The following is a 27,108-nucleotide window of genomic DNA, read 5'->3' on the forward strand; positions in this document are numbered from 1 at the left end:
ATACAACTCTATTTTTTCAAGATACGTTGCCCGCAACGTTTCAAATACCGAGCACTCTATAGTTTTCTCTTCATTGCTTCGACGACCGACCGTGCAAAATTGAGGTTATGTTTGGAATGGAATTGTCAGTCATGTAGGATTTTTTTAAACAGAATAATGGCTTTAGTTGTTCGTTCAATTGAAGATGTATTTAAATCTTACAAGGAATGGGTTTGTAAGAATCCTCAAAGAATTTCCGACATAGAAACAGCTGTAAAATGGATATCTTATGCGCTTGCAGGTAAAAAAAGTTGTTTCAGTTGATCTACTTAATCTCATACATTTAATTAATTTGTATAATTTACTTTGCATTCGAATAATCATTTTACTCCTTAACACAAAGTACTAATCTTAAGCTCTTTGAAGATATTCTCATTCAGGAGTGAAACATGCGTTTTTTCACGTTTAACTATAACATTTTAATAGGTCTACACTGGAGTAAGAATACTAAATTTACCACACCCAAATTTGATTAGAAAGTACATTTCTTTATTTGTAGACTATAGAGCCATAATTTTAAAACTTTTATACTGCAATGCTGAATTATATATGCGAAAGGCAATAAAAAATTCCAAGCTGTTTATTTAGTTGGCGGGTTGGCCCCTAAGTTGAGCACAATAGACCTGATGCATTTTTTTGCTCGTTAACAAATTGCATTGCCTTTTATGAATGGGGAACCTATAGGCCTACAAGCAATATAGATGCGCCCTATAAGATGCTATGCATGATGTTAACAAGCGGAAAATATCATTTTGCTTGTAGAAAGAGCCCGAAAAAACGTAAATCGTACCCTACAGCAAGTTATAAAATCATTTCGTTTTTCAGTGCTCAAGTGTATGAAAGTCTTTCTCCTATATTTTATGGCTTCTTAATGTAGCCTATATAAAATGTCTTTTCAATGTACCAAGACCTCTCTCCTTGTATGAATAAGTTATTAGTTTTTTACCTCTTTTACAGTTTACACACACACACACACACACACAAGTATTCAACCATAAACTTGTGATGCGAGTATTCTTATATAATAAGGTGTAATAACAACACCTCAAATTATGTCTTCCATACAGTACTTGAATACTTTGTCTTCAATATTTGAATAATGTCTTTGATTTAACAATGTCTTAGATAGGATTACTGAAACTTGATTATCATGTCTGATTTATTTCTCTATTATTTTTTTCTGAACTTGTATGAACTCAATTCAATCCCTATACCGCTTCCAACATGCCTCACTCTCATTAGCATCGTCTTGCATTTTCCTTTATATCATTAATTCTCTTTATTCCACATCCTCTCCCCTTCATCTAGTCTTAAAATCCTGCCACTTGAACGTTTCATATTTTTCACTTTCTTCTAAATTCTGTCCATTCAATTCATTCCATCCCATCGTTTGCACGTATTTTCACTTATATTATATCCTAATTAATGTATTTAATTTTCTATTATATGATTTCTAATTTTTAATATCACGTAACCCGTGCTCCGCAAGGACTGGAGAACTGAAAATAGATTTGTAACCATCTTTGGTGAATTAAGAACCTATATGCAAAATTTCAAGTTGATCAGTCCAGTCCATATGGCTCACACCTAAGAGGTTGTCACGAGTCACCTATTTGCTTAGGAAGTTGACGCAGTTGGTGAGCAGGCCCTAATTGCTGGTATTGTGCCATGCGCTTTTTCATAGCATACTGAGCTAAGGACTGCTGCTGTGGGGTCATGCTTCTGCATGTGAAGATGTCTTCAAGCTGCAAAAGAGGGCCATCCGCATTATTACCTTTAGTGGATTTCTGGATCATTGTCGACCTCTCTTCCAATCCACAAGTGTAATGACCATCTACAGTCATTACATTTACTTGTGTGCTGTGTAAGTGCGAGTAAATCTTGAAAAGTTTAACACGAGGAGTGACTTCCATGGTCACGACACTAGAAGTCGAGGTCTCATAGATGTGCCATACCGTCGCTTGTCAAAGACCCTTGATGCATTTCCTGCATTGGCCTTTCGGATCTTCAATAGGCTGCCGGGGGATTTGAAGATGTTGAACACACCAGCATTCAATTCAATTCAAATATTTTTATTCAACAAATGTAGGCCTACAGATACATTGAATAACGTCATACATAATAAAATAACAAAACAGTCAATAACAAATTCATCACAATCAAATAAGTAAAAATTCTTCAAATGAATATAAGGACAATCCTATCAGATTTTTTTCAGCTTGGCTCTAAAAATTGTCAACTCCTCTATGGATTTTAAATTTCGGGGCAGCATGTTAAAATATTTATCTCCCATGATAGCTGTCTTCATTTTGAAAAATTCTAAATTATGTCTCTGTACTATTCTTCCGGATCTAGTATTATATATATGTGAAATACTACTTCTCTCTTTCTAAATCAGGGAGTTTTTTAAAGTACATTATGACATCAAAAACATATTGCCCATAGACTGTCAATAAACCTAGCTGAAAAAAAATTGTTTCACCGAGTCCCTCCTTTTAATGTTCATAATATTTCTCAGTGCTCTTTTCTGCTGAACTAATTTTTTTCCAAGTTTTTTTTCGATGTGCAGCCATAGATACACAGGCCGTAAGCTATTATTATTATTAGCTATAATTATTGGAATGAACCAATGCGTAGTAAATTGCTTTCAGTGTATTCAGCCCACACACATTGGTCATACGCCTAAGAGCAAACAGGCCTGGTGATATTTTCTTCAGCACTTTCGATCAATAATAATTAAATTTAAAATGTATTGAATAAATATCAAATATCTGTCCTGCAGGCAAAGTGAGTGACTCAGCAATTTTGTCTGAGCTGGTCTACTGCATCTCCAACCTGTGGGCGCTGGTCAACGACCAGATAATCCTCAACGACAAACTGCGCAGGCGCCCTGATGCCGGCAACTCCATCAAAACATGGCTGACAGTCCTCGAGTACTCGGAGGTGTTCGTCGAGTTGTCCGCTCGCCAGGTGTACGGCGAGAAGGGCAGGTGGATACTGATTGCTACCATACAGGCGTTCAAGTGAGTACAACAGTCTGTAAAGATGGCCACTAACGACAGAATATGCATGATGAACACAGTCATGTTCATCATGCATGATTGTCATCAACAAGAAGCAAAATACACAAAATAAACAACCAATAACGATAAATAAAACATGACTGTGTTCATCATGCATGTTTGTCATCAGCAAGAAGCAAAATACACAAAATAAACAACCAATAACGATAAATAAAACACTGAAAAATCACAAATTAAAACAATACAAAAAAATGTAATCTCAAATAGATTAGTGAAGAAAAAGCAAAAAATCGTAGATAAATACCTAACCTCAAAAAAATTGTGTTCGAAGGCTTTCGCTGTGTGATGACACAACAATGTATGACGACATGTATGCCCAAAATTATATAAGGATGATTAAGGGCCACTTTCCGAGCTCGAGATGTAGCTAAGTCCTAGACTTTAAACAGCTGGAGTCAGAAAATTGGCTTTCCAAAACGGGGCGCAGTCATTGTCATAGTCATGTTTGAATTAAATTTCAAAAAACTAGAAAATTGAACACAAAATAAAATAAAGAGAAAATAGTGTAAAGTTTCAGCTATTTTGAATTATTTAGGAATGCCTTATTTTTTCAAGGAAAAACGTTTCCAATTATAGAAATGAGAAAATGAGACTATGACTACTGTTTTAAAAGCTGCGACTACGCCCCGTTTTGGAAAGCCAATTTTCTGACCCCAGCTGTTCCAACCGGCCCTCAGTTTCATATAGAGTAGGTAGTGACGAAGAAACAACAAGATATCGAAGATACAAAAATCTGACCTCAAAACATTGTATTCGAAGTTTCTCACTGTGATGACACAACAATGTATGACGACATGACGTGTGTCCACACATGTTCATCATGCATGTCCTGTCGTTAGTGGCCAGCCTAATATTTTGTTAAAATCATGTCTTTAACCCTTTTGTCTGTAGTGACATTCTCGTTATAGTCAGAGGAAATGATAGGAATACAGGGTTGCCGATTCTCAGTTACAACCGCCTTATATATAAAACAGCTGTGATTAGAGTTCTTACTGTATAGTGAGATCCACGTTATAAAGACAGAATTTGATTAACATTGTTGTTGCTATCCTTGTCTTTCTTTCGTCAAAGCAGGGAGCGCAGATTTGATAATAAATTTTCATATTGAGATAAAATATTTTGGTAGTTGATTATGTTTTTTCATAGTCAACGCACGATTTGGAAAATTGCGGAGGTAGAAAGAGATAGAGCAATCTGTTTTGTTCAACAAACGATTTGAAAAATTGCCGAGGTAGAAAGGGATAGAGCAATCTGCTTTGTCTAATGACAGACAAGGATAGCAAGCTATTGTTAATCAGGTGCTGACTTTATAACAAAAATCTCACAATAAGTGTACTTCGATAAATTCCATTTCTGGTTCACCGTAAGCTTTTGATAGTGAGGAGGTATACCTATAAAGTTGAACCTTGATATCAATAATTGTTGAACTATTAGTTACTAATTGAAAGTATGTATCAATATCACTATTTTATTCTAATTTATATTTTCAGATTGTGATTTGGTGTAGAACCGAAATTAAAATGGACATAACCTATGTATAATATTTGGACAATTTGAAACTAAATTAGGAAATTGAAGAAGTTTTGGGCAATAGCTTGTTATTCCTTTTCCGATCTATTGTTTGAGCTTACCTAATAAATAAATAAAATCACTTGAGAATTAATTTCTTTGCAATTATATATAATAAGTAATTACAGAATTGAGTAATTAAATATACAAAAAAATAAAATGATGTTCTTATTGATAAATTAACTATTAATTTTTTTTATAATTAACAATTATTCTTTCATGAATGATTGAATAATTTTGAAAAATAACATCAAAAATTGAAAAAATAGTTTCATTTGTAATTATTAGTTCCCATTGTAATAAGTAGTTTCCATTATAAATATCAAGTAATTCCAGCTCCTACTCTTTATTTTACTGAATTAATTGACATATAGAAAGTTAGTAGTTGGTAAGTTACTGATTCCAATCTTCCATTTCTTCATTATTTACCATCTAAGGAGTGAAAGTAAGAATAGAAACCAACACACTCTAGTTCAACTATTTAATAATACATAAAAAGAAAGCATAATTTACATTTAAGCCGTAATTGGCGTGCAGTCAGTCATTGTTCAGACAACTTCAAGGGAACAGCTTCCAAGTTTGTTGTAGTGTTGAGTTTGGTCGACAGATAGCAGTTCCATACAATGGCCACTAGTTGAACAAACAGTATTCTGAAATGCAGCGGAATCAGGTAGAAGTTGATGAGTTGCGCGGCTGGCCATATCTGGAATAGAAAATGTATTAGTAACTTGAAAAGTTATTGAAAATCAATCTACTGATTTAAGGTAGTTGAAGTTGAGCTTATTATTGAAATTATCTATCAACCTCCATTTGGGGAAGTGAGATCTCAAAGACAGCTAAATTAGGCCTAATGAATTAAAAAATATAGATTATTAATTCCAATGACAAATATTTATTCAAATACCGCTAAAATAGTGGGAATCACTTCATATTCCAAAACTAGTCTTTAGTGAAGACTGTTTTGGGCTTAATGCCTGTAGTCTGTAATAGTTGTTCTGTAATAAATAAATAAATATATATTCACCTCATCTCAAAATTTCAATACATTTTGTAGCAATCTACTTAATGGCATTAAGGACTTTCACCTCCAATCCAATTCGTTAAACAAATACAAGCAAATACCCGACATACATAAACAAAGGATACAGTCTGATGCTAGAAAACTAGAGTCTTGAGGAATTACATGATTAGTACTTGTATTCAAATGAAATAAATTGATTAATTAATCAAACATAAAATTGGATTCTATCAACAATTTTCTCTATTTTATTACATTCATGAGCTATTCCAGGACTAAAAAGTTCCAAATCCGACAAATAAAATTTCAATTCAATGGATATAAAAATGGTAAATTCGGTCAGTTTACTTTAAAAATTCAACATGATTTTTTAATTCAGTGGACTAGTTTCTCAAACATTTTAGGATTAATTAGTTTCTCAAACATTTTAGGATTAATTAGTTATTCTACCAACTATTATTATTCAAAATTTCAGTTATGAATGTCTCCCATAATAAATATTTCCAGGCATATAGGCCTAGTTTGCACGGGATTATTTTCAGAAATTTAAAAAAAGATCAACATACCTTACAGGATTCTTCATTATTTATTATTTTTAGCAATACGCTTCATACAAGTTTTAACACAAATAAAGAGTTTTGATTTTTTTTAAATCTGAAGTTCATTCATTACTTTAAAACCTGCATAAATATAAGGATAAAGTTTGTAAACTGGAATAAAATCAAATAGTTGTTTTCAAAGAGTTCATTGCAAGTTTCTTGGTATCTAGATTGGTTGATCTAGATCTTGGTTGTCTAGATTCGCTTCAATCAGGTAGAAATATTTATATTCAATTCTTGACTTTTTAAATTCTTCTCAGATTCATGGATAGTATTTTTCATTCCGGGGGAGAACTATCGGTTGTTATTGGAGGTTCTAGAATTGGCATTTCGGGAACTGTCTCGTGATGGTAGCTCAGTTTCCACGACAGATAAACATTCCAGGTTATAGCCACAGTTTGTTGGGCTAGTACTCTAAAGTGGGTTGGAACATACAGGAAATTCAACACTTGAAACAAGGGCCACACCTGCAAATCAAGTAGAGAAAGTATTATTTGCAAATGATCTATTTCTTTGCTTTTGTACTATTCAAACTCATTCAATTTTTACTCAAATTTTTATTTGAGTAATTCTTATTCAATTCTTACTCAATTTTTATTCAAACTCATTCAATTTTTACTAATGAAATATAACAATTTAATATTAATATTTGAAAAAAAAGAAAATGAAATATTTTATTTCCACCATAACAAACAAAGAAATTTCACAAACACTTTTTGGAAATTAACTTACCACTACATAAAGTTAGGCTATTGTAATTGTACAAAACCAGAAAGAAACAGAACATTTTACAGAAATTAGGGGGGAAATCTGCAAAGGCATAAGCCTGAGCGCAGGCTCATATGTAATTTATAATATTATTGAAATATTTATTCAATATTCCTTGTCTTTACTAGTGCGATATGAAACTTATATAATTCATTTGTTTTTCGTTAGAATTACAAAGAAACTTTAGATCATGGTCTTGTCTAGTCCATCAATATTTGAATAATCAATTTTATATTCTGTGTCTTCATTGAAATAAGAATATACCACTCTTTCAGTACCACTTTTTTCAATAATTACTTTTCCTCCACCTACTGTCTAAAGTACTTACTTTACTCCCTGAAACATAATACTAAAGTGTCACTTTTTCGCTCTAGGTAGTAAAAAACAGAAAAACTCCCTAGGGAGTAAAAGTGACTCCATTTAAATAACATGGGAAGCATCTCTATTTAAAAAACTTACATGGTAATAGGTAAGAAGGTCTAAGCTCAGATGAGAAAGCGTAATAGAGGTGTCTGTCATTGAGTCAACTGAATTCAATACCACAACCAGAAATTTGATCAACTCATGAAATATATGTTTGTATGATATTATATTCTTAATATTGGTAGACGATAACAATTTATACAATTTTTAAAATATTTTATTCTATTCAAAATACCAGCCAACAAATATTTTTGATCTGCATTCTGCAATTCAAATCAGACCGCGTGATCTGGAGTCAGCCATTTTTGGTAGCTCAGCTGATATGATTGTTACAACTTTGGCCGATAGATAGCGCAATCAGCAGTGCCTATCAGACGACCGGTTTTTAGGTTTTAGTTTTTAGGTTATGTTGTTAGGAGACATTGTTACCAATACGTAAGTTATTAGAATGATTTAATTTGCAGTTTCTATAAAAAAATGTAGATGGAGGAAAAATGTTGTGTACATCACGAGCGAAAAATACTTTTTCTCCCTCAGGAAAATTGTTGCCCTCGGCTTTGCCTCGGGCTTCAAACTTTTTCCCTCAGGGAGAAAAAGTTGTACTTTTCACTCTAGATATACAAATAACTATTCTTGAAGTAAGAAGCTTAATTCAAGAAGGTACGGAATTGAAAACTAATTTGAAATATAAAAATGATATTATTTTTGTTTCAATTACTGAGTAGTTGTGAATGTGATATTGTGGTAGTTATCCATACTAAATGAAAATACTAGATATTGTCCAATCAAAAATTCATTTAAAATTGAGATACCGGTTTCAGTTGTTACACCATTATGTTGTGACACATATTATTATAGTGGGGTATCATAATCAGAACTAAGTTTAGTATTAACAATTTTGTATGTATAATATAACAATTAGGTATATGTTTTGTCAATAAACTCCTCTGGTTACAATTCATTGCCAATCAGAGAAATTATTATCAATATCTGGTAAACTCTGGCAATCTTTGATAATGGTGTAACCGATCGAAATCGGTCTATCGATTTTCATTAAATCCGTGGTTGGACAATATCTAGTATTCCTGTACAGTTGTTATTTCAATAAAAGTGTTTGTCTTATCCAACAAATAGAATATTCTTGTATTTTATATAGTATTAATCTAATGCTTCTCTTGAAGGGATAAATTATAATAATTATGTTCTGTTCAATCCCGTAGAAAATTTGTTACAATTCAATCTGATTTTCCAATTTTCTAGTATGGTTCATAATTTTTACATTTTCTCATCTGCATACATTTTTTCACTATTTTCATAGCAAGTTTTTAAAGTTACCTGATAGTTTTGTGAGTAATATGTCGATGTAGTTTTCCTGCAAATTAGTTTTGACTTCGTTAATAGTTTGTCCGCCACTGATTCCTATGGCCGAGACCACAACTGCTAAGAAAATAGGCGCAAAGCAACATTGGTCGATTGCAGTTTTCTTCAGAACTGTACTGATGCCGCCTTTTCCGATAAGTTTTTCCAGGACAAGGATCCACTTTCCTACTGTTGGTCCCTGAAATTTAACGATAAATTACAAAATTGATTAAAATTTTAAGTTGTTTTTTAAAAAAAGTGAATGTTATTGAATGAAACATCTTGGAAACTGAACACGATGAATTTTATTGGAATCATTTCGATAAAAATATATAAATATTTTGTTATTGAAATATAACCAACCAACCAACATACTTTATTTAATCATTCAGAATTACACAACTTACAGAAAAGTACCACAGGCTTATAAGCCCAAAACGGTTCCAATTCTAATTTATACAACAGTCCAAATGTAGCTAGGTTATGTGTCACTTAACATTCATCAATTACACACTCAATTTAAAATTCAAAACACACAAAAATCATTTTTAAATTAAAAAAATACTTCTAAACTTAATTAAATCAATCACAATTATTATACTCCGTTTAGTTGTTACACCATTACAAATTTTTATTATTGTTTTATTGGAATATACAAACAAGCAGACTTTATTTGGTTGTTAAACAATTGTCAATGAATCAATGAAGTGATTGCCGTGAAGATTTTTTAAAGTCTTGAAACCTTGAAAAAGTATTCTTCAAGCAAGATAAATATCTTTATCACTCGAGCGTTGAGCTGCGCTTCCCAATGGATTGCTGCTCTACTGAGCAGAAAGTGAATATAATACATTCTTAAAGCTGTGCAAAGGCTGAAAATAAACTTTCTACTCGTGATATTTTTCCAAGTTTATCGATTGTATATCATCAAGCTATCAAAATGAAAAAGTTTTCTCAGGAAATCATTTTTTTACGATCATTGCTTTTTGAGATATGAGCGCCTGAAGTTTAAATCTTTTGGACAGAACATTTCAAATTCGGTAAGAGATAAATCCACGAGATTTAGAGGATGAATTCTTCATGGTATTGTTGATCTAGTAAAACAAAAATTTTCTGAAAATATTAATTTTTACTTTCCTTGCCCTATTACCATAGGTAAGGAAAGTATTGCTTTCCGAAAAAAATTAAGGTACCCCAATTTCCAAATTTCTATACGTTTCAAGGTCCCCTGAGTCCAAAATGTGTTTTTTTTTGGGTATTGGTCTATATATATATATATATATATATATATGTGTGTGTGTGTGTGTGTGTGTGTGTATATATGAGTGTATGTGCGTCTGTGTACAAGATATCTCATCTCCCAATTAACGGAATGACTTGAAATTTGAAACTTGAGGTCCTTACAATATAAGGATCCGAAACGAACAATTTCGATCTGATGCAATTCAAGATGGCAGATAAAATGGTGAAAATGTTGTCACAAACAGAGTTTTTCGCGATTTCCTCGAAAACAGCTCCAACGATTTAGATCAAATTTATACCCAAAATAGTTATTGATAAGCTCTATCAACTGCCACAAGTCCCATATCTGTAAAAATTTCAGGAGCTCCGCCCCATCTATGCAAAGTTTGATTTTAGATTCCCAATTATCAGGCTTTAGATACAATTTAAACAAAAAATTCCAAGTGGAAAGATTGAGCATGAAAATCTCTTCAATTAATGTTCAGTAACATTTTAACCTAAAATTGAAAATAAGCTCGAAATTCGAGAAAATGTTATTATTTCAATTACAAATTGTTGGCAACTGTTGATTCTATTAAATCATTCACTATGAAGAGATAGCAAACTTCGTGTGTCTCCAGTCTTATTGTCCTGTCACCAGCTGGCTTGGATATTTGATTTTTTTCAAAAACGAAATATATAAAAGCTTTACAAAAATGAAAATATGTTACTGTAATTAACTAAATTACATGCAAAAAAATACAGAAACTGCTCATTTATTTTATTAGAATATTATATTAATAAATTATTAGTTCCTGTATTTACATTAGAAATAAACATATTAGCTAATAATATCTTTATCTATGAAATTATAGATATTAGCCTAGGCATTTAGAATATTACTTATTGAAATCTAGAATTTTCTAATCTGCATTAAGAGAACTTGTAAATTTTATGAGTGCTTCTCTACAGATTGCATAATAAACAAATCTACTATGTTAAATCTTATTTGACTTGAATAGGATATTAATGAGTAATTACTTTGTTATGATATGCATAAATCGTAAAAAATGATAAATTATCAATCATTCTACCGTACCATATTGCTAAATGCAATCACGTTCTATGATAAAAGGCTATTAAAGACTTGAATAACAATCAGCTTAAAGTTTACATTATGCTAATAATAGTGAAAACCAACCTGTTTGTACGGCTTGAGTTCTTAACGGATATTTATAAAGCAATGAAAGATAGGTGTTTGCTATCTTCTTGAAAAACATTATTTTTATGGGATGATCTTGATCTTCAGTATGCTAATTCCACTTGGGAAATAAACTCGTCATTTCCAGCTTTGTCCTTACGTAAGAAACTAACAAAGAAACTTTGTAGAATAAGTTGAAACTATTACAGAACTAGTTACAATTATTAGAAGTGTGCATAGCTCAAATAATTATTGAGAAATTACATAACCAAAATGTATTCCAGGACGACATAACAAAGACAACATAACCTATAAGTAGCTCTACCGGTCTTTCGTTACGATGGTCGATAGTGTAAAAGTCGAGGTCAAGGTCATATCGAAATCAATTTTTGTAAAGCGGGAAGGGTTTCAATTTATTTAATTTTAGGTGCTTTTAAAAATACATTGTAAATGAAATTTAATTATATTTCTTGTTGTGTAATTGGTTTTTAGAGTCTTTTCCATAATCAATTCCATTGTTGAGTGGTAACTAATGTTTTTCTATGAAAACCCCAAATAAATGCAATATAGTAATATTCTTTATTGAATAAAAACCTCCATGAAAATTACTATAAATTTATTGAAATATTCTAAATCGGTGATAATATGGTATTGTAATCGCAATAATATAACTTTTGTGCTGTGAAATAAAATTATATTTAGTTGATATTATATTAAAATTGTCAATTTCTATGGTTTTCTTTCTAGAATCTGACTTGATTATCAGAAAGAGTTTCTAAATGAGTTCCTCTATCCTCTTTTCTTATTCTCTCCAACATTGTTCAAATTATTTGTTAGAACATTATTTGTCTGATTCACCAATCTCTTATTATTTCTTTTCCCACTTATCTCTCTTTATCTATTTTCATCTCCTCCTATTTCTGTTGTCCCTTAATGAAAAACGTTCTAAACACATTTTTTTTTAATTGTTTCTGTAGACTACCTAAATAAAGATAGCTTCACATTTTTGCTAAGTGACCAATTTTCTTTTCCTTCATCTTTATTAATGATAAAACTCCTAATATTCTTCAGATGTGTCCTACGACTACTGTTGGTAGTGCAATACAAGGAGACAGTGTTGCCAACTCCTCCGCTAGAGCCGCTCAAACGCCAGGACTTCGTTGACGATGACAACCAGTGCAGCCAACCCACCAATAATGCATTTGCACTGCGCTCAGGACGTACTATCAGAACTGTAACTTCTGGTAAGTTACTATAGTTATAGTAAGCTACTAATTTATTTCATAAGATTATCTTTACTCTTCAGAAAGACTCATTCATGTTTGGGCTCAAATGGCCAATGAATGGGCCTATCCAGATTAGGAGGTGAAAGTGGAATTTTCTCATGAAAACTTCTACCGATATACTAAACCTATAAACTTGAGGTTATAATGTTTAAAATAGAGTATTACAACAAGGCAAAGCATCTCTCTAGAACGAGGATCTCTCTGCCAATAAAAGCCGCAAGTATAAGTAAATAATTATTAATGTATTGGATTTCCTCACCACAGTTCTAGAATTCCTTGGTCATAATTATGTTATGACTATTATTATGTCATAAGCACTCAAGTCCAAAACTGCAGTTTTGAGAAAATGAAGTCCAACTTTTCTTGTATCTTCAAACATAATCTTCAAGCATATTTTTGATCCTATCACAATTAAACTTAAAAAAGTAGGTTCAAAATATACTTATTCATGATTCTATTATTCTAAAGTAATGACAAAATAAAAACTACTGATTTAATTATGACTTAAGTTGAATGGTCCTTGAAAAACGATGACATAAGTGGACTTAACCTTCCGGTAGTCGCGCCCTACTGAATCACACGAGCAGTCGCGTGTTGTATTTTTACAACATCCAATTTTGCAAGTGTTATGTACTCTGTTTACTGTCAAAACATATTAATTAATTGTATAATTACTTCTTCCATCTTCTTGGATTATTTTACGCCTATGAACATTTGGATGATTACCATTTCATAGCCCAATAAGGTACATCAAGCAAAGCCATCAATTCTGTGTTATTGGTTCGTTTACAGTCACCGTATACAGTCTTTCCCTATCTTATGCACAGTACGACTTATGCACTGAATGACACCTAAAGACTGAACCATTGCTCGGTTGATACTGCAACTCAGTGGAGTGATGGGGGAAAAGTTTTGGAATGCATAGGTGACTCATTCACTGACACCACCCCATTCAATAATTTTGTGCAGCAAAACAACTGACATTGTTGTACTTTTTACAACAGCGTGACTGCCGGAAGGTTAAGTTGTTTGGTCCATAAAAAACGATGACATAATAAAGTGGACTTGAGTCATTTTACCAAAAGATACTTTACACCATCCAAACAGCATTCTATTCACTTTTTCGAACTAACTACAGTAACGTGTTTATACCCAAGCATAGATTCCCAAAATTCATCTGCAATACCTGACTTAAGATGTTATAATGATCTTGATAAGGGAAGTAGGACTAAAGTGGTTTTTACAAACTGTAGATTTCGAAATTCTACATCCGGATGTGAAATTATCTCATTTCTTTAGAAAGTGGACTCAAGTGCTTGAGTCAAATGACCAAGGAATTATTGTAAACTACGCTCCACAAATGAGAAGAAATATGTATTGGATCACCTCAAACTGGTATGGAACTCAACCAAAGCTGTAGATTGCATCTTTTGACAAATAACCTACTCTAGAACATGGTACGCCATAGTGGAGTAGGTCAATTTCCACACAGAAAAAACTAAACATGTAGATGACACATTATATGAATTTTTGTAACTAACTATTGTATGTAATTGTAGTTTATCTAATATTTCCTGTAATTGATGTTGTAGTTTTAATTTTTGGGGGAAATAAACATTTATTTATTTATTATTTATTATAAAATCTCTTCTAGATTCTTTTCAGTTTTGATACATGATAAGTAGATAGGATTGAATAAAGTTCAAAGTAAGGTTCGATCGTCCCTTGATTAATTTAAATTCCATAAAATAGTTATATTAGAAAAGAGTTGGAAAAATTGTAAGGTGAATAAAACAGAATAATTCACTACTTAAACCGTAGATAACATGAAAAAAATGATCGAATGGTGTAGATTATATTATGATGTAGATTTTGTCTTAATTGAAATGCAGATGAAATGTCTTCATTAACATAAGAAGTGAGAAAAGACTTATTCTAACAGGTTGAGCTAGTTAGTTAGCTGAGTTATGTTATCAGAGTTGTATAATAATTGTTGCATGATGGAATGAAATCGAATTGATACATAAAATAACAGAGACATAGTTTTGAATGTTTTATTTAATTTTATAAATTTCATTTGTTGTGCTAAAAATAAATAATATTGTTTATTGTAATTTTTTCCAGCACAAGACATGAGCATGAGAACCTGGAAACCTCCGGCAGCATCTTCAGTCAAAAGCTCCGCTGCGGGTAGAAGTGGAGCTTGTAACGGGGAAGCAAGAGAATTAATACTGAACGAGGCTCAAAAAGTTGGAGAAGTGAGTATAAATTCAAATTAATAAATGTAAGTGAATTAAGTAAATTAATTAATGCAATTGAATTCGTTTTTTCCTGTCCTATGGTTAATCAGAAACAAAGTATACATTGAATAAGATTTCCTCCAATCCTATCATATTAAGCGACTAGTTTCTATATACGAGGGCTATTCAGAAATTTTTCTGTACTTAGTTTTTTAATCCAAAAACGTACCGGTAATCTACTTTCTGAATAGCTCTCGTATATTCATATATCTGGCTATCTGGCTATTTTTATATCTGATTATTTTTATATCTGGCTATTTTTATATCTGGTTATTTATATATCTGGTTTTATATGGTTATTTATGTTCAACGGATCTCGAGAACGGCTCTAAAGATTTTCACGAAATTTGGAACATAGTAGGTTTATGATATAAAAATTCGATTGCACAAGGTCTCATCCCTGGGAAAACTCGCTGAAGGACATGAAAAGGATAATTCATCCTTGGAAAAACAGATGTTAATTTCTTCGTCTGTCTATAACAGAAGATGTGCCTGTGTGGGAGATTAGCTGTGTAATCAATCAGCTTACCGTATCTCGCGAGAGATCTAGAAATTTCAATAGACTCGATCAAAATAATCTGATTTGTTGACATGACAAATGGTATATCATAATATTCAAAGTTAATAATTATTTTACAGTTTTAAGTGATTAGTGAGTGTTATTTTGTTAGTCAATTTGGTTTGTAAACAATCTTAATTAGAACTTTTCTGTTTTTAAATATCTGGACTGAAAATTGAACCTGAATTTAAGTGTGTGGAACATAATCCACTTTTTGGACCATTTATAGTGTATAAATCGAAATTTGGTGAAAAGAAACAGTTTTGGACTATGCATGTTAGTCCTTCCCCAATCATTTTTAAGAATTGTGTTCTGTTTATCAATAAATAAATAACGAGCGAAGCTCGTTGCCCCTATATTAAGAATGAAAAGGAGAAGAGAAGTTTGGTGAAATATGAAATCACTAGTCTCAGCCTCGAAGTCTCTGAAATAGTCTACATTATTCTACAGTAGAAGAGAATGGATTAGTGGAAGAATGATTAGTAATATTTCTGATTTCAAATTATTACTGATTTATTATAAAGGGAGACTCAATTCACTTCATGGCTATCACCAATGCTCCCAAATCAACTCATGTTTATTCTGAATACTTTAATGTATGTTTTGAATTTATCTATTTTTGCTATAATTCAATAATAAATATTATGTTCCATTTATTTTCCAGACCCTGTTTATTCTGAAGCCTCTTCTGCATTTGGGCTCTATGTACGTGCATGGTACCAAATCTTGGGCTCCTTGGACCTACTCTTTTCTATTGGATTTGATAAGGTATGTCCCATTCATTTTCATTGCAGTATATTTAAATTCATAAGAGAGTTCTGCATGAAAAATATGTTGAATCTTCATTGAGACTAATCCAAACATCAGATTTAATAAATCAATCAATATTTATTCAATATAGCCTACACTTCTCACACAATCAAACATAGGCTTCATTAAGTAAGCTTCTCTTACTTTCAATTAAATAAAACAAAAATTATCGAGTAGGTACCTCTTTTTATTTAATTAAATCACAACTATAACCTGTATTAAATAATAAGTTGAGACTTGGTGAAAATATCCGTGTTGCCAACTTGTGCGAAATTTCAATCTTTTAATGCAAGCCCATTCAACAGGATGTATTCAATTTTACAACACAGTCGATGCAGAGTTGTCAATTTTAATATATACTGTCATATGGGCTTGCATGAAGAGATTGAAATTTTGCACAATTTGGCAACACGGATATTTTTTTCCAAGTCTCAACTCATTTCTTACAAACTTTAGTTTCATCTCATTGAAGCATCTAAATTTTTTGCCCGGTTGCAGAGTCGTTACATAAAATCAAACATAGCTATGTGAGACATACTGTAGTTTAAAATCACTCACATAAATAAATGGTTGGTCGTTGCACAGTCGTTTGCGAAAGCCCATTTAGCTATATCTCGAATTAGCATCACACATAGGTCACACTGCAGCTCTATTCACTTTTTTCCGTACATGCTTTTATCCAACCAATGTTCTGGCATCGGGGAAAGGTTTAATCGACATCACTGTGAACATACCTAAAGGTGCGTACAGACTTTCGCTCTGCTCCGCAACCGAACGTCACTCCAGCAGAGCGATTGATGATCGACCGGCGAGCAAGAGTGGAACGCGAGAAGAGCTAACATCTTCCGTAACGTTCATGATGGGTGCGACTGCAGAGCGGGGGTGGAGCGACTGCGGTGCGATGGAGGAACGAGGGCAGTACGAGGGCGGAGTGTGCTCGGTGCGGGTTGGAGGCGCGTATATGTGTACGCAGCTAAAAAGAGCTCACATAAAATTGATAAACCATATGGCGGCGACTCTTGGCTTTTGGCGAGATTTCTCACCATATTTATTTGGTGCCATAGCGATTTGGAGCTTATAAACAACTTGAAAATAACAGGGAGAGAAAAATAATTCACTTATATACAGATCGTTTTTCGTAAACATCTTTCAAAAAAAGCTATCACAACCTCTAAAATGCATGTGGTGGGAGTAGATATCCTATACTATTGAACGAGCAACTTCTGTTTTATGTTCATATGTTTAGATGTTTGGATGTTTAGATGTTCATATGTTTGTATTTCACCGGATCTCGAAAACTGATCTAACGATTCTCACGAAATTCAGAACATAGTAGGTTTGTAATATAAAGATTCGATTGCACTAGGTCTCATCCCTGGGAAAATTCGCTGAAGGACATTAAAAGGCTAATTATTATTCAACCTTGGAAAAACAGCTGATAATAATTATTATTTCGTCGTCTGTTGGTGATGGAAGTGAGTGAGCGAGTTCATGTGTGTGGGCCTGTGTCAAAATTATGACTCAGCTGTTGAACTTTTGTAATCATTCAATCAGGTACTTAGTGCCGGTTGCAAAAAGCCGGGTTATTTTCAATCCTGATTAATTCCAGTAGATCCATCTTTTCAAAATGGTCTTCTCTGATTTGGTTCACGTGAAGTTAATCAGGATTAAAATTTAACGGGCTTTTGTGCAAATGGGCCTTTGTGAGGGAAATTTTTGCATTCCTCTGGGAATTAATCTCAATTTACTGTGATTAGATAGAACATTTCTGTATGAATGTTATTATAATTTCTTCTTTCGTAATACATTTTTTATGCTTTTGTACTCCAGAGCGAGGCTCGGTCCCCGATATTTGGATTTAACAGCACGACTTCGGGCCCATAACTTAAATGATCGTTTTTAGCGATTGGAGACATAAATAAGCTCTATTTGACGACTCTGCAACGAAATCATGTGTCTAATTGGGCGTTTTTAGTTTTATGGGAGTTATAGTTTACTTTAACATCTGTGCAACGAAAAGTGGAGTTATGCCTTCATAAATAAGTTAAATGCCTGATTTTAACTTTATGTGGCGACTCTGCAACCGGCCATAACCTATTTTCGGACTATGTGTAACCTTATCTAAATTTGGGAGAGGAATAGCACAAGGTTACCTTATTTTTTTCTCTCCCTATCATTTTTGATGATGTATGAATCAATAACGAATCAATTAGAGTAAAGTGTAGATAGTTATGTTAAACGTTTTATTAATTTTATTTATATTCAATTAACTTTAGATTGATCATGTTCAACACTAGAATGTAAGCTGAAATATTTCTAGAGTTTTTAATTCATTGTGATACATTCTGTGATTCATTTAGAGTTTAAAATCAACCTTCAAAATTCAAAATTTTAAATCATCATTCCTGAACCGAAAATCAAGTAACGAAGCAGTGTGTGATTACATAACCTTATCTTTTGGAATAATCTAACATTTTATCAAAATTTTTGGAGAGAAATGGTACAGGCTCAGCCTAGTTTTTCCTCCAATGTCATAATTATATTATGATTATAGTATTTTATACAATAAATAAATGAATAAAATATTATGTAATATTGCTTTGAGGCATGGATGAATACATTTTAATCTGAATTACTTGAGTATTGGAGTTTTAAATTTTTGATTATGTGAGTTAGTTGAATAAACCAAATTTACTAAACTTCATGTAACACTTTTTCACTCTTACAAAAGTATTTTTAACTTGATAAGTCTGGACGCGTTTCAGAACACTGTGTCCCATCTTCAGCAGTCTGAAAATGAGAAATTTTAATTTTTTACATCAATTTTTATTGAAAATCAAATTCTTTTCCAGTCTGGCACTTCTAGACGACTCTAAAAACAACGGCAACCTACAGCAGTCGGCGCATGCGCACATCATAGCTCAACGCAAACTCAGCATGATTCGCTACCTGTTTCGGTCGCCTTTCTATGACGCCATCACTCGTCGCCGACTGGAGCGAACTCTGACGGCGGTTGCTGAAACTGTTCCTCTCACGCGACTAGTGGCCGAACCGCTCATTAGGTATCTGCCGCACTGGCAGGAGACCTATTACTATCTGTGGTCCTCGTGAACTGTGGTTAAATCAAAACCAATCTATTTCTCATACTTTTTTGAAGAATGTAGGGCGGGTGTGGTACGTTGCAACGGGAAAGTTTGAAATAATGTTTTTTTCACCAATAAATTCATAAAACTGATATAAAATTCACATTATAAAATCAGTGGAAATAACGTGTCAAAATGGAAATGATAGGACGACAGATTTGCCAATTTTCTCTTGCCACCGCCTCCTATAGTAGATTTCTGGTAGTATAGTAAAGCTACGTATAAAATAATCTGGAATAGAACTAGATTTTTTTGAGGTATCTAGAGTAGCACTGCAGAGTGTGGTCTATCGATACATTAATCTGAGATATTTCAAATTGAATATGAGAAGGAATGTTAAATAAACGAATATTGTACAGTTGAGTTGGTTGAGTTGAGGCCTTGTAGCTCTATTAGGTATTGGATTCATTAATTATTATATCTAATGCACGGTTGAGGGCTATCACCCAAAGATTAAGTGGAGGGATTTTTATACTTCATTCATAAATCTTTAATAGATATGGTCTACCTATCTGTGAATTTTCTTCTAAGAATAGTGTTGATATCCTAATATTTATTTGGTCAGTAATCATCATCTTCATAGTGGTAGGTGTAGGCTACTTTAATAATATATGAATATAAGGGTTTTCAGTGAATGAATTTGAAAAATTCGTCAAATCAAAAAGGTATTAGGTAAGATTTGTGTAATTTTGTTTTATGTGTTTGTTATAAATGTTTTCCACGACATTCCAAATGTCAAAAAATGGATGGTTTTTTGATGATTCTTTTGAGGTGATAGGTGCTTATTTATTTATGTTATTGTTTTACGAGAATTTTTTGAGTGTGTAGAACATTATGGCATCAAAATAAATGATTATTATTTATGGTTAATAAACATTTCATATGTATTATTGATAACACAAAATTTGTTGAAGAAACCTTGACATTTTGGAATCTCTTCAGAGTTTGAAGGAATTGGAACTGACAATTCCACTTACAGAAATCCAAATTGTTACTTCCACTATTGTAGATTTTAAAATGCCAGTTCTTACAATCAATTCCGATAAGTTTCAAATAATGTTTGATCAATTGTGTAACAATTATTTTTCCAAAATTATAATAAAAAAATATTATATTTATTTAAATATATTATTATATTTTCAAAATTGAGCATCAACATACAATAGAAACAATAAAAACACTTCACTTGAATGGGCTACTTTTTTACAAATTTATAAGAACAATTTAAAGACTTGTAGTACCCTTTATTATTTAAAATATTACGACTAGTTTCGACCTTAAGTCACTTTCTTAGTCTTTTCTAACTTAGGTCATTTTCAAGTTGAAACTAATCGTTGTTATATTTTAAATAATAAAGGGTACTACAATTTTTCATATTGTTATTATTAATAGAAACAATGTATGCCAAAAACTAACTTTACTAGCTATTATGGCAACTAAAAATTTACGAAACAAACAATCAATTTTTTTTTCAAACTTCTGGTTATCTGTATTTTAAGAGCTTGTAAATTTGTAGGCCTACTAGCCTACAACTTTTCCGTGATATACTTATTAAAAGATGTATTCTTACACTTTTTTCTATGTATTTAAAACACGACATGCAGTCAAATATTAAGTAAATAATTTAAAACTTTTACTTACTGTCTAAAGTACTTTCTTTACCGTCTAGCGATCATTTTCAACAGTCAATTATTCTTCCAACACAAATTTAGTTAGCTCTTCGCTCAATGAAATTGGTATTATTTAGTGATATAATCCTGCATTAACTATTCAATGAATCAAATTGTTCATTACCAATATAAAATTTTGCGAAGAATCTGTAAGTTATGTCTTGAACTCAAATATTCTTTAAATATAAGATTATTTATTCTGAAGTTAAACGTAATTTCAATAACTTTATTCATTATTTTAACTTGTTTTGTTAATTATAAACTTCCAAAGGAAATACGACTAGAATATAGTATATTCAGAGTATTATTTACTAAATGATTTGAGTCTTATAACTGAGATAGTTCAATTTACGTTCAATTTAAGTTCAGTTTCGATACTCATGGCTTGAGAGCAATGGCCTGAGTTATTATGGAGTAACTACCTCATCTCTGGTAATATTTATCATTGGTTATATTTCAATAATGTATTTATGTATAAAGGATATTCACCATCTCTTTCTACAGAAGTTGCTAAAGCCAAATCAAGTCTAAACATTTTGATATGATTATATTTATATTCCACCTGTATCGAAGCAATATTATTCAGACTTGAAATCTCTATATTCACTTCAAATGACGAGATTTTTCCAAATAGCTGAGTTCAAGAATAATCTTATTAGAATTGATATAATAAAGCTATTTGAATGTCAAACCATTATAAATATTTTCCTCGTTTTTATTTGTCTGAATTCAAGCAATATTATTGAGCCTTTGTCTCAAAATTTCTGGTTTTTCTACTTTTAAAAAACCAGATTTCGATAAATAAGTTGTTGTATCTGTTCTCAAAATTTATACGATAAATCTATGTGATTGACAACTATTTTAGGCTATTATATTTTTGTATGTGACAATGGTGAGAAGTTGAATAAAGACATTATTATTATTTTAAAAACTATTGTCTCATTGTGTTATAACTACATAATACTTCATCTTTCCATACCATATTATCCATATTTTAAGATAATCTATTTAAAAAATTTCAAAATCTCTTTCTGGTGGTTCGGAAATTCGGGATACACCCTAAGTCCTTTAATTCCTCATCATCTCTCCAATTTCACCCACACACATGTCTAAGACATGTGTGAACATCACCTTCGTAAAAATATGATTAGCTTCAATAGAACGATGTTAGATCGAATAAAGTATATAGCTACAAAATGAATAAAGTAATGTATTAGCTACAAAAACATAATGACCTATAGGTCGTCACCCACCTGAAGCTGTAAGTACTTCCATCTATCATTATCATCCCATTACTAAAAATAATATCGAGTGACTTGGCTGGCTCAGGTCTGGTGTCAGAGTTTTCAGGTCGCAACTGATCAATTTTAGGGCCTCTGACATGACTTAACGACTGCTTTTTAGGTTAATTAACGTGTTCATCCGAAACAATGGAGTGGCCCAAGATAAATATCTCGATATTATTATTATTATCCCATTACTGTCGCACAAGCCTATAGAGCTTATAAGGCATCACCCTCAGTGGAAATATGATGAGGCTATATCGTTTTTTAATGAATGAAACTGACTTGATGAATGGGACTGAGTAAATAAATAAAATAGTGCTAACCTCACACAAGCTTATGTTGATAGTTGATACCACCGTCAATCGAGAAATATTCATACATTTGTATAGCAAGCTCTCATCATTCTAAAATGATTGGGAGAGAAAAAACCGCCGAATCTTGATGTATTGTTGTGAAGGTAATTTTGTGGTAAATATCCATATCGAATTGAAACGACTTGATATTGTCAAAACCACTGTTTTATTTAAACAATTCGTTTAGCTTTCAACCAGTAATCGAGTTTACTAGAGATTGATAATGACGTAACAACCGAAACTAGTAGGCCTATATCGAATTGTTGTAATATTATCGAGTGGTTTTGACAATATCAAGTCGTTTTTATTCAACAGGTATTAATAATTATACCTTTATTAATATGATCTAGTAATGGTTTAGAATATAATACCTATCATTTGAATAATGTTTACATAACTGAATCGGCTACCAGAAGATAAAATAATATGATTTATATGTGAAGGAAAATTTGAATATGTTCTGGTCTCACTCAACACTATACACATATCTAAAATCACAAATTGAAATAAAACATTGGAATGAATCATCCAATTTGAATATTGGCTTGATTCTCCTTGTTCAATAAATTATTTCTTTGATAGCTGATACTCCATTCAAATATTCGTAAAAGATGGCAATCTTGTTTGAAATCCTTGAAGATTGAATACCTATGGCGCTCTCTGAACTAGTCTGCGTCAATATTTGAATGAATGAATAAATAAAAGGTAATTTATTGGGTTATGCAAATCCTCTTGACGTAGATCACTCTAGTTTGGGAAGAATAACGGATTTATCGATGAAAACGTTAGTCTACATTTCCTAGTGTCTACTGTCAAGCCTATCTAATATTAAGCCTTTTCTAGTGGCAAGGAGTACTGAACTTGAACAACTTTTTGTTTCTTTTTTCTGTGCTAGTGTCAAGCCTACTGCCACACAAGTTAAGCCCCGCACACAAACATCGATTTTTGTTTCGTACGATATTTTGCCTTCCTTATGAATTCTATTAGATTAAACGGTACTTGACAAACATAATCTGTTTGAAATCATCTGTTTAATCTAATAGGATTTATAAAGACGGCAAAAATTGATGTGTGTTTAGCTACCTTAAAGCTATAACTTCATAAGGAACTGAACATGCTGCCTTATTGAATCATCATATTTTGGACTAGCTGGCCCGGCGAACTTCGTACCGTCAAATAATTTAATGCATCTCATGACAAACTTCAGCTGGATGCACACCTAAGGAGGTGCGATGCGGCAATTTATTTATGTAGATGATTTTCCAACAACAAAATAAATAATTTACTAAAAATCAGTTAATTCTGAACACCGAAGACAGCACAATTATTCGAACCAAAGCAATGTCTTTAGAGCATGTAAGTCCGAGGCCACACTGCTGGATGGTTACACACAGAACAGTCATTTTGTTTTTAGTTGGGGCGTTTAGAATAAAATACATGGGCGGTTATGGAGCAGCACACACTCTTGTCTACTATCTTCCGACGGCTGTTGCATGACGCAATGATTATAACAGCTGATTTTTTATTTCTGTGTGTGGCCAGCTCACAAATCTTCTACCATAAGGATTAGATGTAAACATTGAAGGACCGTAGGAAAGAGTCCTGAAGTCGGATTATAACCATAGGCCATAAACCTGGTCCTGAACATAGCGAACACAACTGAAAAAATCATCAAGTTCGTTGTACACATAAAAAAGTTATTGAATGTCAAAATTTGAGGCTCGATTTTTATTTATATAGATTAGGCTGGCCACTAACGGTAGGGCATGCATGTTTCACACACATGTTTCATCATGCATGCTTTGTCATCATAGTCCAGGCAAAGAATGCTCAAAAAAGGGTATAAAAGGAACAGATTGGAAGACAATTTTTGATCCCACAGTTCTGTTTAGGGTAGTATAAGGAGGTGAACATATCAAAACCCCCCCCCTTCCCACTGTGTTAAGGGCGTGAGGGTGGTTCAAGGGTACCATTTTTGGTTACTAGCATATTAACCCGAGAACTAGTCTTTTGATATGTTTACCTCCTCACTACCCTAAACAGAACTGTGGGGTCAAAAATTGTCGTACAAACGTCTCCCTCTACATTTTGTAATTGTGAGTAAAGTTGGAATACTCACTGGTTGTACTTCAACTGTAACTCTGTAACTGTTCATCGTTCTTTTAACTAGTAATTTCTTTCATAATGCCATTCAATATAGATTTCAAATTCTACAATAAATTAAAACCTATAATATTCCTCTAATTTTATATTTAATGAAAATTGTATGTATTGTATTCATTAGATGATTCTTGAGAAATCATTCATTGAATACAATATTAAGTAGGTTATTTATTCTAGCATTACTAAGTAGTTGTGACTTGTGTTGCAGGTTTTTTTGTGTGTGTGTATTCTTGAATACTCATTCGAGGATCGTGCTGTAAATATGCCTTGCTGTCGACAGGGCTTACGAATTCGCCGACCGAGATGGCCGGTGATATCGGACATCTGACCTTGCCGTGCGGGGCTGAAAGACGATCTTCGATCTGACGCCACTAGCCCGATGCCTGGAGGCCATCACCCTTCATCCTCATCCATCACCTTTGGACACCGGACTCGAGGACGACAGATCTTAGATAAGTACTTGATACCCCCACTACAATATCAGATGTGCCCCGTAAATTTGGTCTCTTAAAGACGTATTGTTTTTGATCTCTTAAAGACATGAGTATTCGGTCTCTTAAAGACATATTGTATTGGGTCTCTTAAAGACATGTGTATTCGGTCTCTTAAAGACATATGTATTGGGTCTCTTAAAGACATGTGTATTCGGTCTCTTAAGACAGATTGATATTAGATTATCCCTGTAAGATGTATTTTGTAATATTCTCTATATTATTCTCATTATTATAAGAGCAGTCAGTCAACCGCATATCTATGTTTTTAATTCCAAGACCCTCAAACCACTAGAATTAGGATCACATATTGATCAGATAAAAATCCGCAGATCTCAGGGTCTAGCACAATTTCAACAACAAACTAAGCCTTCTCCGACCAAAATCATTTGTCACCAGGAGATCGGCTTTATAATGACGTAACAACCGAAACTAGTATATCGAATTGTTGTAATATTATCGAGTAGTTTGACAATATTTTCATCCACTGCCACCTGTAAAAGGGGTATAGGATTTAACAATTTGTCATTAATCAAACAGTAACATGTATCTATCTTCTTAAACCTCCATCTGAGGTTTGTAAAAATCTTCATATTCCACCACTGAGTAGCAAATTGGATAGCAGCTCTTTTTTCAATAAAAGTCTACCAACTATAAAAGAATATCAAGTCGTTTCTATTTAGCAGGTGAATCCTATTAATATGATTAGTAATGATTTAGAATATAATACTACTATCATTTGAATAATGTTTACATAACTGAGTCGGCTACCAGAAAATAAAATAATATGATTTATGTGAAGAAAAATTTGAATATGCTCTGGTCTCACTCAACACTACACATCTCAAAAGTCACAAATTGAAATAAAACATTTGAATGAATCACCCAATGTCAATATTGGCTCGATTCTCCTTGATCAATAAATTATTTCTTTTGATAGCTGATACTCCATTCAAATATTCGTAGAAGATGGCAATCTTGTTTGAAATCCTTGAAGATTGAATATGAATACCGTATGGCGTTCTCTGAACTAGTCTGCGTCAGTAGGCTATTTGAATAAATAAATAAAAGGTAATTCATTGGGTTATGCAAATCCTCTTGACGTAGGTCACTCTAGTTTGGGGAGAATAACGGATTTATCGATGAAAACGTTAAGCTACATTTCCTAGTGTCTACTGTCGAGCCTATCTAATATCAAGGAGTACTGAACTTGAACAACTTTTTGTTTCTCTTTTCTGTGCTAGTGTCAAGCTTAGACCAGATATATTCTTTATTATATATTCTATATCTGGTCTTAGGTGTCAAGCCTGCTGCCACTCAAGTTAAGCCCCGCGCACACACACATTGGTTTTTGTTCGTATGATATTTTGCCGTCCTTATGAATTCTATCAGATTAAACAGAACTTGACAAACATCATCTGTTTAATCTGATAGAATTTATAAACTTAATTACTTACTTACTCCCACGGATATCTATATCTAAGTTGACATTTGGCCGCACCAACAAACTGTCTCCACATAGTTCGCTCGTCAGCATCTCTTTCTGTCGCACCAAGTCTCTCCATGTCAGTCTTAACCTGTTGCCACCATCTCTGTCTTGGTCTCCCAAGGGGTCTTCTTCCTAGAGGGTTGGGTGTTGAAACTTGTTTCAGGTTGGACTCTTTGCCCAGCCTATTGTAATCTCCTACATTTTATTTCACTTACAATGTCTGGTTTATGTAGAGGTAGGTCTCTGATTTCCTTACACTATGTTTCCTCCTCCATTCTCCT

General features: G+C 32.7%; 1 protein-coding gene across 1 annotated transcript; it reads left to right on the plus strand.

The window, feature by feature from the left end:
- Window positions 1–74: 74 nt before the first annotated feature.
- On the plus strand, window positions 75–21,970 carry LOC111060151 (peroxisomal membrane protein PEX16). The gene is made up of 6 exons (XM_022347798.2): window positions 75–280; window positions 2,822–3,062; window positions 12,349–12,521; window positions 14,688–14,821; window positions 16,087–16,190; window positions 19,085–21,970. The coding sequence occupies exons 1-6, from the start codon at window positions 157–159 to the stop codon at window positions 19,341–19,343; spliced, it is 1,035 nt and encodes a 344-aa protein (XP_022203490.2). The 5' UTR covers window positions 75–156; the 3' UTR covers window positions 19,344–21,970.
- Window positions 21,971–27,108: the final 5,138 nt, after the last annotated feature.

This window comes from Nilaparvata lugens, chromosome 12, assembly GCF_014356525.2.
Source record: "Nilaparvata lugens isolate BPH chromosome 12, ASM1435652v1, whole genome shotgun sequence".
NCBI classification, from domain to species: Eukaryota; Metazoa; Arthropoda; class Insecta; order Hemiptera; family Delphacidae; genus Nilaparvata; species Nilaparvata lugens.